This window comes from Lissotriton helveticus, chromosome 1_1 (assembly GCF_964261635.1).
Source record: "Lissotriton helveticus chromosome 1_1, aLisHel1.1, whole genome shotgun sequence".
NCBI lineage: Eukaryota > Metazoa > Chordata > Amphibia > Caudata > Salamandridae > Lissotriton > Lissotriton helveticus.
This window is the reverse complement of record NC_136057.1, coordinates 1,109,268,132-1,109,288,538: the sequence shown is the minus strand read 5'-3', so window position 1 is coordinate 1,109,288,538 and position 20,407 is coordinate 1,109,268,132. Positions and strand designations below refer to the sequence as shown.

Below are 20,407 nucleotides of genomic sequence, written 5' to 3'. Positions count from 1 at the left end.
ACCACATGGCACTGCGGTGTATTTGTCCATGAGAACTTGAATAAGCCTTCATTTGATGAACAGAAGGGGAGGTTTTGGTGCCAGGCAAATGACCCATAACTCAAACAGGTTGAAATGGACATTGATCTCGGCCACAAACTGATCTCCACCTCTCCCAAATGAACTTTCGACCCAAGCAGTGATGCATCTCTTACCATTGTGCGCTCTTGGTGGAGCAGGAAGAGGGGTCTGCTGCCAAACTAATTGTGATTGAGCTACCACTGCAGGTCTTTTGCAGTTCCCTGCAAAACATGGATGGATTACAGCAGTGTTAGAAACGGGACCCCCGGCCGGCCACGGCTCACGCCAAGTCAGTCAGGGATCGCCATTTCTAAGGTCAGGGCAAGGGAGTCACACACCAAGATAACCCCTGCTCACCCTCTAGGTAACGTGACGCGAGCAGCAAGGCTAATCTCGGAGGCGATGTGTAAAGCGTTTGCACGCGCACCCCAGCGACAACACCCTAGGCCCACCACAAAGGAAACTCCACACAAGGTTATAAAAAATAGCCTTTGTATTATAATAATAAAAACACATTAGATAACACACACACTTTACAATGTGCCAACAGGCACGGGCAAGATTTACAAGGGATTATGTACAAGACAGGGCCACCTGGACCACTGTCAGGGGAATGCGCTTTTAGAAATAGCACTTGTAGGTATAACACTTAGCACATAAACATATAATGACTGTAACACAGAAATAGTAAATGCAGCATACAACCAGTAACTACTGGTAAAGGGTAAATACCTCCTATGCCACCCTAAACACTGTAGGGAAATCACGCAGGGAACTAGGACCTTATCATCAGGACCTATGGAAGGAAAACCTATCACCTAAGCAAGTCACATTTAGCAAAGGGAAGGAAACCTAAAATAATCACCTAAGCAAGTCACATTTAGCAAAGGCAATAACACATCAACATTCCTCTAAGCAGGTCACTTTTAGCAAAGGGAAATAAACCATAAACAATTACCTAAGCAGGTCACTTTTAGCAAAGGTAAAACAAACATTCCTCTAAGCAGGTCACTTTTAGCAAAGGGGAATAAAACAAAGAATCACCTAAGCAGGTCACTTTTAGCAAAGGTAATAACAAACATTCCTCTAAGCAGGTCACTTTTAGCAAAGGGGAATAAAACATAAAGAATCACCTAAGCAGGTCACTTTTAGCAAAGGTAATAACAAACAATTGCACATGAAACATTAAAACACATTCAGAGGTGCAGGTAGAACATTTGCGCAGAAATCACATAAGCAAGTAAATCACAAATTGCGCAGGGTTCACGTGGCACAACACTAGAATTGTCCCTCAGGCCAACTGGCCTCGCAAGGGGCTGAATGCCCTGAGTCTCAATGTCAGGGAAGGCTGCGCAGGCAGCCAGAACACAAAGCCTAAACGTAGCAACTGTCCACTAAGTGCTGGACAGTTGTGAATCACAGGTAGGCAAACGTTGGAGCCACGTGGGCTCAAGAACACTGGTGGGGGAGGAGACACTGTGTGGGAGCCTCGGGGCTACTGACCACACTCGTGTCCCAAGAGCCTCTCTGGCTCGCAAAACAAATGTGGGCTTTGACTAGCGCAGAATGCCCTGGCTCCTTTGGCCGGGCAGCGACAATCTGCCCTGATATGCCCTCTCTCCCTCCTGGCACTAGAGGGACTTGCCAAACAAAGGGGGGCGCCACGAACCTCGCTGGGCTCTAATAAAACAATGCAGGCTCGGGACTGACGAGACCTCTGGAGCCCTCGTGGCTCCCAGCAAGAAGTGCCTCGTAGCTCATTGGAGCGGCCCTCTGCCAACCGGGGCCGCTCTAAATATGCATAAAGGACCCTGTCCCCGCACTCACCGGTACCTCGTTGGTGCTGCGGAGGGGGGGGGGGGGGCAGGAACACCGCTGGCTCTCCTCGCGCTGCTGGGCTCTCCTTCACTCGGGGAGCCTCGAGGACGGGGCCGGCTGCTCCTCTCGTGCTCCCGCCTGGACCCGTCTCCTCTGCACGCCGCCTGACTTCCGCTGGGGCCGCCAATGGCAGCGCGGCCCTGGGGGTCAGGAGGCGGGACTTCCGGGTCGCTCTAGGCAGCGGCCCGGCAACGGTTTCCAAGGCTCCTGGGCTGCGGCGGTGATCACGGGCGGCCAATGCCGGGTGGGCACCGGCTTGTAAATACCAAAATAAAACCGGGACAATGCCGGGTGGGCTCCGGCTTTAAATAATTAAAGAAAACGGGCAAATGCGGCGTGGCAGCCGCTTGGTAATAAAAATAACAGCGCTCTGAGCGCTAAGTCAATTTCGGCGCTCCGAGGCGCCAGGGGGCAAAGCAAAGCGCTATTGAGCGCTGGGGCAAGAATAAAGCGCTCCTAGCGCTATAACCCAAATAGAGCGCTCCCAAGCGCTAGGCAGTAAAAATAAAGCGCACCCAGCGCTAGCAGCAGGAAGGAAGCGCTCTTCAGCGCTAGGGGCACAAGCCAAGCCCCAGCAAGGTCTGGAGGCGGGCAAGGCAGGGCCAGAGCCAGCACACTGGGTCACCAGGCAGGGAGACAAGCCAAGTGGCGGTCCTCCTGGCCCCAGCAACAGCAACAGCCCCCTCTGGCAAGATCCAAAGTAGAACAGAGAACCAATTGTAAGGGGACACAGCCCCTTCTTATACTGTGAAATCCTTTGTTTCAGGGTGCAGGGTGGGGGAAACCAGTTGCAGCTGGCTTGGGAGTACCCTTGATGGCCCAACCACCCCTTTCATTCACTGGGGAGGCTTGGGTCGTTAGACAAACCACAGGGGGGCGGAGCCAGCATTGTGTGGGGAAAACCCCAGCCCATCAAGGACCCAGGTGCACTCCTCCCACACATCACTCATGCTGCTCTCACACTCACCACCGGGCAGACCCATCAAGACTTCCTGGAGCCTGGCATGCCAGCCAGCTCCAGCCAATCACGCTCCAGTATCCTCACTGCACACATACATCAATGTCCAGAAGTAGCACTTCCCTTCTGGACACATATAAGCCGCACATACCATTGCGCAGCATTCATTCTCACGAGTTCATACATACCAAACTCGAGCCTACACTCCCCACACATCAGGAACTAACATGGACACACACATTCTCCATGCATTCCTATGGGAGGGCAGGCCAGCCATACTACACGCACGCACTTTACTCTGGGGCACAGGGAAAAAGTGCGCCAAGACCCAAAAATCACTAACTCTGGGTCACAAACAAAAGCAAAAAGATTAGGGGTGAACCTGCCCTAGGGCCCAAGTCCAACACAACCCCCTTCCAGCCAAAACGCAGAGCAGACCAATCACCACCGTGATGGACTTCCCTGCTTGGGGCGATAAAACACGGACGCGGGCCCACAACTGCAGGGACACCCTCCTGTTTTACGCCACGGTGAACCCCTAGGGTTCCTTCTAAAACTACTGTAGGGACTAACTGGGGTACCCCACTGGTACTCTCCAGCTGCCCTCGGCCAGGACCAGGCCCTAGGCCACCCAGGTGCCACTGGATCCTGCCTACTCACAAAGTGGGGGGGTAGTAACCCCTGGCACATAATAGCCATTCTCCACCCTTCCTGTCTGCAAGACAGGGCTAGACTGCCACTGGTTCTCCAGCCTAGGGTCTACAACCTTAGGTGGACCAGGAGTCTCAGGGAAGGCTCTCCTCCCCCTACCTCTTCTTCTAGGGTTCCTCCTCCTCCTGCGAGGGGTTCCCTCTAAACACAATTCTCCCAACCTAGGGTTTAACCCCTCAGGTTGCACCGGGGTCAGAGGTGGGCTCTCCCACCCTCTGCACCCCCTTCCAGAGTCCTGCTCCCTCCCAACCGGGGCGGTACTTCTGGAAAAAGAACTGGTCAGGGCACTTATTACAGTAGTCCCACCCTTCAGGTCAGGCTGATCCTGAACCTGGCCTTCCAACCTCCGGTCTAGAACCTTTGGTGGAACCAATGCCTGGCACTCCAGGACTTCTGGGGACTCACATACTATTCCCCAATCATTCCTTTCGCTGGACTCCTGTACCCTCCCCACTGGAGCGGTACTGCCAGACTCTAGGACCATAGAAGCTCCGCTTACAGATGCTCCAGGTCCTCTACACACTAGGAGATCTTCCTCAAGTGAACTAACAGGCAAGTCTAGGTTCCCATCCCGGTGTTCCCTAAAGAGGGCTCTGTGACAGGGCTTCGGGCGTCTGGGGACTCTCGGTCACACACTCACTCCTGCTCCACTGAGACAGGCAGTCAGCCCCTACACCCTCCTCACTAACCTGGGACCTAGCTGGGCTACTCTCACCCTCCTCCACCACACTGGGCTGGAGGACACCTGACCCACTACTGTTGGAATCACTCACTAGTGACTCTAAAGAACCTCTCGCACTTTCCCATCGGTCGGCTTCCTCTGCCAGCTCATATGGTTCAGACAATCCACACCCTAACAGGTGTTGGCGCAATTCTGGATAAACAACACTGAGCAACTGCTCTTTGGCAATCACATCAAACAAGATGTCCCAATCACATTTTGTGGGACCCCGTAACCAATCACACTGTGCTACACAACAGTCATCCTGAAAATCTTCCCAAGACTGGTGAGGTGGTTTCCTAAGGTTCCGGAACTTCAACCTACACTCCTCTTCTCGGGAAACAGGTACCATACTCGGGGAACTGGGAGTGGGACTGTCTACACTAACATTTAAATAGCTGCCACCACTGGATTCAACCCTCCCTGGGGAATCCAGAAAACCACAACTGCACTCAGGGGATAACCTATCCTCTAGGGCTACCTTCTCCCTGAACAAGGCCCTTTCAGCCTCTAGCTTGGCGTGCTCCAACCTGAGCTGTTCCATCGCTAGCTGATGCTCCCGCTCTTCCCTCCTATCCAACCACTCCTCTGGGGACAGGACAAGGGATGGGGCGCTGGTACTGACACTGGGCTCAGCAAGGGACTCCCTACCTATGGGGTCCTCACTATCTGCTGATATCCATCCACTGTCATCATCATACAACTCACATTCTTCAGGGCTCTCCACAGACTCACCACTCTCATGGCGTGCGGCCCGGGCCCTATCTCTCTCACTGCGCTCAAGATCCCACTGACCCTTTTGCCATAGGATCAGGCTGCTCCTAAGTTCTGACTGAGTATCTGACTCATCCACCCCTATGTCTCTCTCTTCACAGAATCTGACCAACTCCAACATACTGTATCTAAACAGATCACAGAAATCAAAAGTAGGCTCCATTTTGGCGGACGTTCTCAAGAAGAGTTTGACACAGGGAACCTGGGGGTCTGAGCTTACACAGGAGTACACAATTACAAAAATTCAGCAAGATTCCTATCTCAGAGAACTTGCACTCCTCTATCCAGTGTAACACACCACTCATTCACACACACCCTCCCCTCGGACCGGTAAGGCAGTTTCTACCACCCCTGATTTCTCAACCTGACCATAAGTGACACAGGTACCAAACTCTGGAAGCAGGGCGGGGAACAAATGTACTGGACAGAAATTACAAAATGACACCTTTCAGGAGAAGCAATACTTATCTTCCCTAAAAAACAATAATCCCCAACAATGTGGTTATCTAAAATTGCAGAGTTTTGAAGTGTGGCCTGTCGCCACTGTGGTACAGCGCAAACGCAAGTCCAATCCGCACCGCTAGCCACCAATGTTAGAAACGGGACCCCCGGCCGGCCACGGCACACGCCAAGTCAGTCAGGGATCGCCATTTCTAAGGTCAGGGCAAGGGAGTCACACACCAAGATAACCCCTGCTCACCCTCTAGGTAACGTGACGCGAGCAGCAAGGCTAATCTCGGAGGCGATGTGTAAAGCGTTTGCGCGCGCACCCCAGCGACAACACCCTAGGCCCACCACAAAGGAAACTCCACACAGGTTATAAAAAATAGCCTTTGTATTATAATAATAAAAACACATTAGATAACACACACACTTTACAATGTGCCAACAGGCACGGGCAAGATTTACAAGGGATTATGTACAAGACAGGGCCACCTGGACCACTGTCAGGGGAATGCACTTTTAGAAATAGCACTTGTAGGTATAACACTTAGCACATAAACATATAATGACTGTAACACAGAAATAGTAAATGCAGCATACAACCAGTAACTACTGGTAAAGGGTAAATACCTCCTACGCCACCCTAAACACTGTAGGGAAATCACGCAGGGAACTAGGACCTTATCATCAGGACCTATGGAAGGAAAACCTATCACCTAAGCAAGTCACATTTAGCAAAGGGAAGGAAACCTAAAATAATCACCTAAGCAAGTCACATTTAGCAAAGGCAATAACACATCAACATTCCTCTAAGCAGGTCACTTTTAGCAAAGGGAAATAAACCATAAACAATTACCTAAGCAGGTCACTTTTAGCAAAGGTAAAACAAACATTCCTCTAAGCAGGTCACTTTTAGCAAAGGGGAATTAAACATAAAGAATCACCCAAGCAGGTCACTTTTAGCAAAGGTAATAACAAACATTCCTCTAAGCAGGTCACTTTTAGCAAAGGGGAATAAAACATAAAGAATCACCTAAGCAGGTCACTTTTAGCAAAGGTAATGACAAACAATTGCACATGAAACATTAAAACACATTCAGAGGTGCAGGTAGAACATTTGCGCAGAAATCACATAAGCAAGTAAATCACAAATTGCGCAGGGTGCACGTGGCACAACACTAGAATTGTCCCTCAGGCCAACTGGCCTCGCAAGGGGCTGAATGCCCTGAGTCTCAATGTCAGGGAAGGCTGCGCAGGCAGCCAGAACACAAAGCCTAAACGTAGCAAATGTCCACTAAGTGCTGGACAGTTGTGAATCACAGGTAGGCAAACGTTGGAGCCACGTGGGCTCAAGAACACTGGTGGGGGAGGAGACACTGTGTGGGAGCCTCGGGGCTACTGACCACACTCGTGTCCCAAGAGCCTCTCTGGCTCGCAAAACAAATGTGGGTTTTGACTAGCGCAGAATGCCCTGGCTCCTTTGGCCGGGCGGCGACAATCTGCCCCGATATGCCCTCTCTCCCTCCTGGCACTAGAGGGACTTGCCAAACAAAGGGGGGCGCCTCGAGCCTCGCTGGGCTCTAATAAAACAATGCAGGCTCGGGACTGACGAGACCTCTGGAGCCCTCGTGGCTCCCAGCAAGAAGTGCCTCGTAGCTCGGAGCGGCCCTCTGCCAACCGGGGCCGCTCTAAATATGCATAAAGGACCCTGTCCCCGCACTCACCGGTACCTCGTTGGTGCTGCGGAGGTGGGGGGGGCAGGAACACTCTCCTCGCGCTGCTGGGCTCTCCTTCACTCGGGGACCCTCGAGGACGGGGCCGGCTGCTCCTCTCGTGCTCCCGCCTGGACCCGTCTCCTCTGCACGCCGCCTGACTTCCGCTGGGGCCGCCAATGGCAGCGCGGCCCTGGGGGTCAGGAGGCGGGACTTCCGGGTCGCTCTAGGCAGCGGCCCGGCAACGGTTTCCAAGGCTCCTGGGCTGCGGCGGTGATCACGGGCGGCCAATGCCGGGTGGGCACCGGCTTGTAAATACCAAAATAAAACCGGGGCAATGCCGGGTGGGCTCCGGCTTTAAATAATTAAAGAAAACGGGCAAATGCGGCGTGGCAGCCGCTTGGTAATAAAAATAACAGCGCTCTGAGCGCTAAGTCAATTTCGGCGCTCCGAGGCGCCAGGGGGCAAAGCAAAGCGCTATTGAGCGCTGGGACAAGAATAAAGCGCTCCTAGCGCTATAACCCAAATAGAGCGCTCCCAAGCGCTAGGCAGTAAAAATAAAGCGCACCCAGAGCTAGCAGCAGGAAGGAAGCGCTCTTCAGCGCTAGGGGCACAAGCCAAGCCCCAGCAAGGTCTGGAGGCAGGCAGGGGGGCAAGGCAGGGCCAGAGCCAGCACACTGGGTCTCCAGGCAGGGAGACAAGCCAAGTGGCGGTCCTCCTGGCCCCAGCAACAGCAACAGCCCCCTCTGGCAAGATCCAAAGTAGAACAGAGAACCAATTGTAAGGGGACACAGCCCCTTCTTATACTGTGAAATCCTTTGTTTCAGGGTGCAGGGTGGGGGGAAACCAGTTGCAGCTGGCTTGGGAGTACCCTTGATGGCCCAAACACCCCTTTCATTCACTGGGGAGGCTTGGGTCGTTAGACAAACCACAGGGGGGCGGAGCCAGCATTGTGTGGGGAAAACCCCAGCCCATCAAGGACCCAGGTGCACTCCTCCCACACATCACTCATGCTGCTATCACACTCACCACCGGGCAGACCCATCCAGACTTCCTGGAGCCTGGCATGCCAGCCAGCTCCAGCCAATCACGCTCCAGTATCCTCACTGCACACATACATCAATGTCCAGAAGTAGCACTTCCCTTTTAGACACATACAAGCCGCACATACCATTGCGCAGCATTCATTCTCACTAGTTCATACATACCAAACTCGAGCCTGCACTCCCCACACATCAGGAACTAACATGGACACACACATTCTCCATGCATTCCTATGGGAGGGCAGGCCAGCCATACTACACGCACGCACTTTACTCTGGGGCACAGGGAAAAAGTGCGCCAAGACCCAAAAATCACTAACTCTGGGTCACAAACAAAAGCAAAAAGATTAGGGGTGAACCTGCCCTAGGGCCCAAGTCCAACAAGCAGGATCCCGTGATGCTATGCCCACTAAGACTTCAGGTTCTATATAAGACAACTGGATAGACAACAAGCTGGATGCTGTATGCCGAGAGGTCCAGAAGCCTCAGAGCCACTCTTACTGAGATGCACTTCAGAGGCTGAAACACCTGGATCATAGCCCCAATGACCTGGACTCTTTGTGGTGGACGTAAGGCACCACATTGCAATGTATCAAGGGTGATTCAATGAAAGGGAGCCTCTGCGAATGATTCGGGTGTTATTTCAGCACATTTCTAGAGAACCCCAACAGAGGTTCGCCATCATCTGAATTTAGTCTGAAACAGAGGCCAGCTCATCTTCAGCAGCCATTCGTCAAGGTAGGGGAAACTGGAATCCCTAATCTCTGAATGTGCGTTGCGACCACCGACATCACCTTCATGAACACCCAAGGACCACTAGTGAAACGGAAGTGGGGCACAGTAAATTGAAAATGCTGCTGGCCACCTTGAATCTCTAGTAGTGTCTGTGAGACTGCAAGGCGGGTTACATAAAAGTAGGCCTCTTGCAGAGCCAAAGCCACTATCCAGTCACATGGATACAGGGCACACAGAACCTGGGCCAGCATGAGCATTTTTAATTTGGCCTTCTGCAAGGAGTCCTGAGGGCAGAGACCTAAAATAGGATGAATGTTTACATCCTTCTTCAGCATTAGGAAATAACAGGAGTATTAGCCATTCGCTATTTTGGGAGCCAAAACCCTCTCTATGGTTCCTTTGACCAAAAGAGGTTGCACCTCATGGAGCAAGATGGACAGGTGTTCCTTTGAAAGATATTCGGTTGTGGGTGGAAGATGGAGCATGTCAAAAAGGAATGGTAGGGCATAGCCTCATTGATCAATCTGAAAGACCCACCAGTCAGATGTTATATTTTGCCACCCTTGAAGAAACTATCTGATCTTGCCTCCCACATGGTGTTCGTATTCCACCAAAGTCAAAATAAAGTGATATGGAGGCTTTTGTTGAATACTGGGAAGTTTGTTGCTCCTGGTGTCCTGGGAATTTTCTGTTTAATCCCTGTCTCTCATCCTGAAAGATCTGGGATGCATGTTCAAGGGCAGTGGACATTTGCGCATATAGTAAACTTCTGGAGTAGTTTCCAAACAGGCAAAACTGTGGGGGTTACTGTCAGGCTGAGTAGAAAGGCCTAGTGAATGAGCCGTAGCCTTTGTTTTTTTTATTGTTCCAGTGCCATATCAGCCTTCTTGACAAACAGGTGAGATCCACTGAATGGCATGTCCATCAGAGAAGCTCACATATCTCAGAAAAGAATGTGGATTTCATTCCAAGTGTCCAGGCAGATGAACAAGTTACTTACCTTTGGTAAAGCTCTTTCTGGTGTATACTCTATCTATACACAGATTCCTTTGTGAATATTTCTCAGGCATCCGACTGTGTCTGGAAACTGTAAAGCAACACTCCTGTATATAGGTAGGTGGCGTTTTGCGGCTCTGTGCTGATATTGTTCCACTTGGAAGTGACAAGCTGAACTACATATGAGCACCATCCATGCACACTGAAGTCAGTTGCTTTCTTAGGCTTGTCCATGTCCTCAGATGAAGATCTCCTCTTCAAACTGGCACGTCTAGTGTGCAGGCCTCTAGATTGAGAACCTTTTAGATGGAAAAGAGTCCAGACCACAGAAAGGAGAGGAAGGGGGGTTGGAGAGGAATCTGCAGTTAAATAGAGTATCCTCCAGAATACCAAGTTACGAAACGTTATTCTGATGGATACTTCTAACCACAGATTCCTCAGTTTGTGAATAAATACCATAGCAGTACCTCTCCAGGTGGTGAGTCTGAGAGCTGGCTCATACCAAAAGGTCCTGCAGGATCGAGTGGGAAAAATGCCCATTCTGACAGACCTGACTGTCAAGGCAATGTTGCTGCGTCAACATGTGTACCAATACCCAGGTAGTTGCCTGACAAATATCCAGGACAGGCACTTTGTGCAGTGGTAGCAGCTGGCACTCTGATGCATGCAGCCTATAGGCCTGCTGGAGGCTGCTGGTTGGCCAGAGCACACCAGTTCTTGATGCAGAGAACACTCTCTAGAGAGATGGTCCGCTTCTCCACTGCCTGCCATTCTTTATCCCAGCTAATCCCACAAAGAGCTGACCGCCCACCCTATGTTCCTTGCTATGATCAATGTAAATAATAATCACTCTTTTCGATCCAAGTGATGGAGTCAATCTTTCTTGTTCGAGGGAGGAAGCGTAGCAAAGAAAGCCGGGAATGTGACAGTCAGTTTGACGTGAATTGGTGTCACCACTTTTGGAAGCAAAGAAGTTCTGCATCTCAGTACCAGATTATCCCGAAAGAACATAAGTTTCCGATGGTTTGATAGAAAGACCCTGAAGCTTGCTCATCTGCCAAGCTGATGGTATGGCAATCAGGAACACCGTTTTAAGGGTCAGGAGACGTAATGGACAACTATGCATCGGCTCAAAAGAAGTACACATTAAAAAGTAAGATCGACATTTAAATTGCATGGTGACATATCAAAGGTCCTTATTGGAAATAAATGTTGCCAATCTTTCAGAAATCAACAGGCAATGGAAACAATTAAGGCTGATCCAGCATCTGCAAAAAATCAGAGGGGGCCAATACCTAGCCTTAACAGTGCCCAAAGCAAGTCTTTGCTGGGCCACAGACCAACAGAACTTCAAACAACTTGGCCTGCATTGGGTCACTCTGGCAAGTACTGCATCAAATCACAAATCTCTCACAACAACTGGCATGCACAGACTTCGAAGAGGGACACTTCACCACAAAGAAGACATCAATGACCTCAGGAGGAAGGTCAAATGAAGTCAACTGCCGCTGCTCTATCTCGAAGCATGATTGACCGGCTGCAGGCCAAGCTGAAGTCGGCACCGGAGCTGAAACCAAAGGTGGTTTGAGGGGCACAGACAGCAGAGAGGGTGAACCCAAGAGCAGAAGGCCGACTGGAGGCCCCTGTGGATCCTTGGGGCCAAAGGTGTAGCAGGGGGTACCGGTAAATTGCCAAAAACAAGCAGCATGGCCTCCCTAAAGGCTGTGTCATCACTGACAGACCTGGATATTTAGGATGAAACCGGTATAGGCCCAGAATTAGCTCTGACGGAGTTCAGGATTGAGACCAGTTGGCACCTTGACGCCCTCTCACCCCCTTAGAAGTTTAATGGTGTTAAGAGGCCAATTCCCTATCGCTTTCTTATGTTTCTTTTTAGTCTTGCCCAAAGAACTTGATGAAGATCTGCACAGGAAGGACTTCAGAGCGGGACCAGAACATTCCTTTCAACTTCGACAAGGAATCTTCCGGTGTTTTGGCGCCATAAGCTTCGCCTTGTGATCCCGTATGGCTTACAGGTTCATCTGGACGCAGGTGTCACAGGACCTGAAGTCGTGTTCCGACTCCATACACCACAGACATACCTCATGAGATCCGTTACAGTGCGCGATAGTTCCTGCACGGTGTGAACCCCGTCGTCTTGGGAGGTGAAATCTTCCCTTGCGCACAGAAAAATGCAGCATTTTCTGTCAAGGAAAAGTCTTGAAAGACTTCAGAGTAGCTCCAGATCCGCAAACGAAGGCCCGGCAAGAAGGAAACTAATGCCAGCTTGCATGGGTTACACTTATATGCATCTCTGTTCCTCACGTCTGGAGCAGAACATTTTGGCACAGGGCTTTACAATGTGTGCAGGAGTACTGCTGATTGAGTCCGATGCCTGTAATATTCATAAGATGAGGAATCTGTGGTGAGAAGTATCTATCAGAAAGGATAATGCATTTTGCACCATCCTGACCAGATTGGCCTGAAATTCCTCAGACACTGCCGACAACTTCTTTATAACTATGGCCAATAAAGCCTGGGTATATCTGCATGGCAAGCAGCCGGCATTAACTGACCAGAGGGCTAGACTGGCAGAGGAAAATATCCGCTTCAATTTGTTGCTACTCCATGTCTGGAGGAGTCCTAGTGAATGAATTGGGGTTCACCCTGCTGGTGCTAGCATGAACCACCAAACCATCTGGCTTAGGGTGCTGCATAAGAAGTAAAGGTCACCTGGTACCAGCCTGTGGCATCTGGCAACCTGTCTATTTACTGGTGAATAGGAATAAGGCTCGGAGCTGGTGCCCATAAGGGTGTTAGTCAGGATTTCCTTAAATGGAAGTAAGGGTTCAGATGAAGTTTGTCCAGATTTCAAACGTCTGTCAGTATGTCACTTTTGATTTCAATGGTTTTCAGTTGTAAATCTTGTATCTCGGCTGCTATGCTCAGCAAAAAGGCATGCTCTTCTGTTGATGGCCTGGGGGCCTCCAGCAGGTTCATGTGTAAATTGTTATCATCAACATGATGTGGGGAATTGAATCTCCCATCTACATTTTCGCCTCCATAGGCTGGTTAGCTCAGACTGGGGGAGGGCATTTGAACATAACCCAGTGTCTGGAAAAGTATGCAACCCTCTGGTCTCCAACAAATCCATGTGCATATTATCATCTTGATGGTGTGGGGAAAATAATCCCCCATCTACATTTTCACCTCCAAAGGCGGGTTAGCTCTGATCAGAGTCTAAATTGAAAAGTTGTTGGACCACTGGGGTGTGGCTCTGAGGTAAAGTAATGGTCCTCTGAGTCGGACTGCACTAGAGCTGGATGCATCAGTACGGCTTCAGAGCACGACTTCAGTCAGGGCCGAGATGCATTTAGTTCAGAGAGTCAGATAGGACTATGCAAACAGGGCTTCCTCTGCAACATTGGGGTCAGTGTAGTAAAGGGTGGATCCACCAGGGGTAACCCAGGAAGCCTCTTTGGACCCTTGGGACCCAAAGATGTGCCAGAGGGAGTGGGAAGAGTACCATAAATTCACAACATGACCTCTCTAAAGGTCTTAATCTGTTATGACTTCACAATGGAACCATAAATGTGGGGTGCATCAGAATAAATGGCAGAATCGGATCCTCTGCCGGGAGCAGGACTGTGAAGCACCACTAATGTCATTGCAACTTTTCAGATTGAGAGTGGCAGGAGTGGGACAAATCCAACATGGCCTTCATGTGCTTCATCTTAAACTTACTGGAAGATTTGGACTGCGACGAGGACCTATCGAGGGAATAGCCTTGAGAGTGGAAAGTGGTAAGGTCCCTGACTACGGTACGTCCTTTGATACAATCCTCACAAAGACCATACCAGAAAATGGCACTCTAAAGATAGTAATTGTTTTTTGGGTTTTTTCAACATCTACCTAGTCTCCACAGAGTCAATAAGCCCTGAAGAAGACCTTCTCGGAAATATATCGCAGGCCCACACATGAAGGTTGAAACGCGTAGACGTACATATACACAGGGCCACAAGCAACCAACATCTGATTTTTTTGTGCACACAGGTTGTGCAATACCAGAGATGGAATCTAGGATCCCATCCTGGCATTAACTCACACTCTGACTCCATTTTCAACATGGCCTAGTAGTAGCATTTAGCACTATATATAAGGAGACTGAAGTGGTAAAAGTACCAAAAGACAATACATCACAGGACACGAGTCAAGCAATTGCACTCGGTCTGTTGCTTGTCTGTAAACCAAGTTTTTACACAATCAAGATTTTGTGATTGTTTTGTTATACACAAATTGTTTTCCTGATCAAGTAACCAAATGTATTTTTGAAACTGTTGTCATGCAAGTTGTGTTTCGTTTTCGTACAAGTTTTGTCCCATGTCATTATGTATGCAAATGTATAGCACGCGTTTCCTAAGATATTTTGTGTAAAAGAAGCAAAGAAAAAGATGCAAGGATTTAAGAAAAAAGATGTGATTTATTTGCGCAATAAAATGCTTAGGGAAAACCACTAATACAGGTGTGATACATAAGAGTGAATATCGTAAGAGATAGATTACAAACAACAAGTCAAACTCAAGACAAGTGTAGGAACAGCATGTGGACTCACTACATAAATAGCAATTTGATCAATAGTCTGGAAGGCATTCTTTCCATGTAGATTTTTCAAGTATTGATTCCAGCCTCCACAGTCTACAACCGAATCACTCCCACGTTTAAGATGAGCATCAATTCACAACATGGCCTCTCTAAAGGCCTTAATCTGTTATGACATCACAATGAACCCAGAAATTTGGGGTGCCTCGGAATGAATTGCAGAATCGGATCCTCTGCGGGGAGGAGAACTGTGAAGCACGTTAATGTCATTGCAACTGTTTAGGCTGAGAGTGGCAGGAGTGGGACAAATCCAAAATGGCCTTCATGTGCTTCAGCTTCAACTTAAACTTACTGGAAGATTTGGACTGCGACGAAGATCTGTCGAAGGAATAGCCTCGAGAGTGGAAAGTGGTAAGTTCCCAGACTTCAAGCAGGACTTTCTAGATTTCTATTGGCATTCTGTGACATACTGCTTTGCTTTGTGTTCCTGGTTCACCTTTGGATTCATAAGGGTACATACTCCTTGCAGGACCCAGAGTAGTGCGGAAAACCCAAACACCAGAGGCACACCTTGGGTGGATCTGTCCCAGACATTTGTTTGCTGCAGTCTCTACAAGGCTTAAACCATGTAGTTTTAGGCAAGGGCAAAGCGCAAAAACAAATTACTTAAAGCGCAGGGGTGGCGATTAAATGTGGTTGCATCATCACTTCTGGAGCTGAAGGAAGTCAATGCAGAACCACACAGCACCACCTAAAGGCGTGCAGGAGCAATGCTGTTTAGCCCGCCTAGATCTAATCTGTGTCTGAGGATAATCTAAAAATTAGGAATCTGCTGTTAGAAGTAGAATTAGTGCAGAAACGTTTGAGGCTCATGATCCTTGCTTGTTGTATTCTTGAATATCAGTGTGTATCTAGCCACATCCAGGACATTCCCCCCTCTGGAGAATGCTCTGGGAAAGTCCCAAATTATTATGAACAATCCAGAGACCCTGGCCTCGAAAGATGATTTGTGATTCAAATGACCAGAGGTAATTATTGAGGTCAAATTTCCAAGAGCAGAGAGAGAAAAAACTGACTAACCCTCTTAAAAATTGCTCAGTCTTTCATGGGTGAATGAAGATCATGAGATGCCTCCATGGCTTAAGGGCACCCTTACGTAACTGACAGCCAAAGTACGATGTTGCTGAAATTTCAAGCAATCCAGGGGCCATCAATCTCCAGCCTCCAAAAGCAAGAACATAAACTCCAAATGAGATCTTAGATACTTGCCTATTACCAACTGCATGGGTTTTGATGTTTGGGTGGTACCTCTGGTGTGTACTTAGGGAAATCTGCCGGGCTACCATACACTGGTAAGGCATCCAACACAAAATTTGGAAGCTGTGACACCTCAGAAAATAGTCAAGGGGGGGAATATGTTAGCAGACTAACGGGCCTGTCAGAAGCTCCCACTTTTTGGATTTACTTTTCACGGAGCTAAACTGAAGAATGGTGATACATTTCTCCCTGCATGTGAGATTAACAGCCCTGAGGATAAAAACTCTCTTTTTTGAATTATTAGGACAATCAGCACCTCAAAATACTTAAAAGACATTGGTATGAATGCCAGAGGTTTCTGACGTGTCCTTCAACTAGTCACATGATGCACTTCTGCTATGCAGAGATAGGGAGGCAAACAGAAGAATGCTCATCCCAAACGGTTAGATTAATGGGCCTGGGATGACAAGTCGCTTGTTTTTGAATTATTAACAAAGTGATACCTCAAAATACGTTAAAAACATTAATTTGTGATCTGACCCTTTAGCTGGTCCTGTGCACCTCTCCTGCTGTGCTAAGTTAAGGAGGTGGTGCACAAGTCTATATTCTGGGGTTACACAGGCCGAGTCAGCAAAGATAGCCCTAGCATTCAGCTGTATGGCCACAGAGCAGTATGTGTGGTATCTCTGTCAATTGATTAAAGGAGCTGATGAATGTTATCATATGGAGCAAAAAGCCAAACTTCAACACCCTAGATGGGGGCTATATCCCAGAGGAGAGGCAACGCAGTGTCCGAAGGACCATTGAGTCAAATTTGGCTTTAACTATTCCCTCCTTTATTAACCCTTTAATGGGATATGTGGTAGGGTATTTTTTCGTGATAAAATAGTTGAAAAGTATGTGCTTAAAAACACCCTGCCAGTGGTTCTTTGTCAGGAAAGCAACAAATGTCCATTGAGGTTAGGGACAGTAAGACAACAGAATCCAATCTGTGACTTTTAAGAAAGGTTATCCTAGAGAAAAGAGGAACAGTTGTATCTCCCTAATAACGCTGAAAAAGCAAAGTAGCCCTTAATCGTTTAATATAAGGCCAGCTAAACAAAGTACAAAGACTAAATTACTTAGACAGCCACTTTGACGATTAACTTTTGACCAAGAATTGAAAAGTATTGCAGTTAAAATGAAAACAATAAATTCATATGAATATCTGCGACAGCGTGAGGCACACCTGTTATTATTCAATCAATCAATATTATTTGTAAAGTGCACGGTTGCTTTGGACGAAGCATCCCTACGCTCAAAGCAGTGACTGAGAACAAAACCAGCCTATCATGTTTACATGGGTGGAAGAGCTCATACAGGATATAAGCACAATATGTTCAGACGTATGTTACAAATTGGGCTTGTACCGCCATGCATCGGCACTTTACACTTGCAGGTGATGAGAACGAGTTTATTTAAATAAAAGGCAGCATCAGGAACTTAAAATACCTCCAGACTGGGCCCATTGGTAGAACTTGATGGCATCTCTGCAGCCCTCCTTGTAGCACTACCAACAGAGAGAGCAGCAAAAGACGTCTTTACTCTACTCAACTCATTGCTTCCCTGCAACAAAATCCCGCAACTTGAAAAAGGGACAACATGCAAAGTGGAGAAAGCTGGCAGGCAGATAAGCTATTCTTTCTGCGTCAAGTATTTCTGAAGAAAGGAACACAGCTGCACCCTGAGCCCAAAAACATAGCAGAGAGAAGGGACTGAAGGGGGAGATCAACAGGTTGCTATGACTTGAAGACATGCAGGCATATGTTATAACCAAATAAAGTCAATAAAAAAATCTACATACAACTTACATGTGGATAACAAATCAATATTTAGTATAATAGAACATTAGCTTACTTGTGCCATTTGTCTTTCCAGTTTAGATCGCGGTATATCATCAAAGTAATTTTCATTTCTTCTTCTCCTTGCATCGCCTTGCATCATAGTATAGTAAAAGTTCAGCGAGCCACCAGTGTTAGACTTCGTGATGCCGACAGGTATGGAAGATTTGGATTTCACTTGTTTCCTAATTCAAAAATACACATCAAAAGACAAATGCATTGGTATACAGCTTAGAGCATCTCCTAAAGTTTCTTTTAAACAAATCAAGGGCAAAACCTTATCTTTCACTTAATTACTCACTATTCATATCTCTTTTTCCAAACTAGTTACCTCTGGTTTTGAGTTAGGTGTAACAATTTTGGATATTATTTCATGGTTTTGTGCTGGACGCCAACTGCAATTCTTTCAAGATCCATTGAGGTGATATTAGCTTGTCTGTTTTACCAAGAGACGTAGCTTTATTTGTAACCAGCTTTTGCAACACACATGTATGAAACACGTTACTTATTTGTAACTCCAGTTCTCCATCATTGGCATCTTTCTTAAGTTCACATTCTTCAATCATTTCCTATTGTCAAGCTGGGAATCCCTGGTGCATTCAAATAGTAATAAACAGTATTAAAATGGCCGAAAGGCCCAATACCAGGGTTTGTTTAGTAGCACACTTGCTTCCTTTGAAATTATCCAAACTTAAGCCAGAGATAAATGTGCTGAGCACTCTCGTCCCGCTCGAGGTCATGATAACTCAGACTTCACAGCACAAGTCTAAAGGATATAATCATATAGGGTGGGTAGCATGTGAATATAAGATTGATACAAAGATTGGATTTAAATGACTTATTTATTCTCCATCACTGGATCTTTTGGCAATGCACATGCTTGTATCAAAATAGCGAGCAGTTAAATAAAGGTGAACCTGCTTACCATGTATTTCCTTAAACAGATTCTCAAGAACTGCTTACCAAACTGAGTCTACTGCATCATTCAAATCTAAACAGTGGTGTTAAGGGAACATGAGCCTGTTCTTCAAAATACCTGCACAGCAAATGTCCCGCATACAAAGCCTCTGTTACTGTCACATTTCTGTTGGAATAAGCAGTCAATTTAAACCATAGAGGGTGCTTTGCTTTGTTGTAACAGAAGGTTACGCAGTCTGATAGTCCAATGAGTGCTGACTTGGGTTCATAAAGGACAGTTCAAGCCTGGTCATTCAATGGAAACAAAGACTTGCTCTGAAGCCCGAAATCCTTAGTCTTGTTTAGCTAAACGTTGAAATATCTGTGAACGTTCAGTGAATTAAGTAATTTTGACACTGATGTGGAGGGATTTGGGACGAAAAGAACAAAGCACAAAAGGGTCAGTCACTCAGGTGGAAGTCTGAAGGAACCTTCTGCATGAATTTGGGGTCACTTTGCATTGTGTATTTGTTATTAACCGAAAGTGCAGCTACAGCTCCTTGACTGTTAATGGCTGTAGCTCCTCCGCTCTCCTGGCCGATGTCAGGGCCAAGAGGTGTGCTGTTTTCTAGTAGAGATCATTTAGCTATGATCTATGTAGAGTCTAAAAGGGAGTGAATCAGTTGGCTCCGTATGTGGTCAGCAACAAGGAATTTTGGGGGAAAGAAGAAGAGGTTAAGTCAAAATAGAAGAAAGGCTCAGAACAGTCTTTCCATGATATGGCAAACAATCCTTTCTCAAAAATATGGGTGAAGACTCCAAGGTCCTTCTGAATCGAATTACTGCAGTCAAATTGACCCTGTTCTAGTTGTGTTTCAAGCTTTTCTTGGCCAAATGTAGGAGTGATAACAGAATTTGATGTGGAAGCATTGAAATAAGATTTAGGCCTTCACCAAAGCACAATGCCATAACATGTCAAGGAAATTCAGAGGCGCTTGCATCATAGTTTGGTTGCATTATCAGCATATGAAACTGTAGTTGTGATAGTAATTCCTGTGTGGGACCATACAAGAGCAGCAGTGGCCCTCCTGGTTGCTGTGAGGTTCATATATCCCTGGAATCTTCATCCAGGTGATGGAGATCATACTATTCTTCTGTAGGTTGTTCACCCTAATTGTGCACTATATGCTGGACATCCAGTTGCAAAGGACTGCATACAGTCTCCATGGCTCTCCTACTCACTGTTGTCAACCTCCAATTCGGAGTCCAGAATTTGCACCAGTACGTGCGTAGACACTTTTCTGGTGATGTTTGTAACCTCAAGTTAGAAAGTCACATTTGCTGTAATGGTGGGGTGTTAATATTGTGCAGCATATTCATCAATGGAATTCAAAAAATGATTTCAATGATGTATGCTGGAGTCGTCAACAGCTTAGCGGACTGTGTCATCTACAAGGTCTTAGTCATGGACGGGGTCTTTGGCACTGATGACAGTGTTGTTGCTGAAGAGGCGCTCACAGATGGAATCCTCCTCAGCATCAACTGAGTCATAGCCTATGGGATCTTTTTTGGCATTGACTGGGTGGTCGTCGATGGGGCTGTTGACTACGGAGTAAAAGCAGTGTTTACAGATGGGATTGTTGAAGATGATTTTGCTGTCCATGATACAGTATTCAAGAGGCTTCTTGTCATCAATATTCTAGGCCGCAAAGCTCACAAGATCTCTAAGGAGCCAGAATTTT

General features: G+C 47.5%; 1 protein-coding gene across 3 annotated transcripts in view; it reads right to left on the bottom strand.

Moving 5' to 3' along the window:
- The window catches only part of ANKS1B (ankyrin repeat and sterile alpha motif domain containing 1B), a 518,817-nt gene that overhangs the window by 261,354 nt on the left and 237,056 nt on the right, over nt 1-20,407 (bottom strand). For 2 of the 3 annotated variants that reach the window (XM_078656438.1, XM_078656449.1), the window contains exon 3: nt 17,785-17,953. In XM_078656438.1, coding sequence (XP_078512564.1) covers nt 17,785-17,871 — 87 coding nt within the window. In that variant the 5' untranslated portion in view covers nt 17,872-17,953. Of the gene's footprint in view, nt 1-17,784; nt 17,954-20,407 lie in introns of those variants that run through there. The other variant, XM_078656460.1, reaches the window with a different exon arrangement.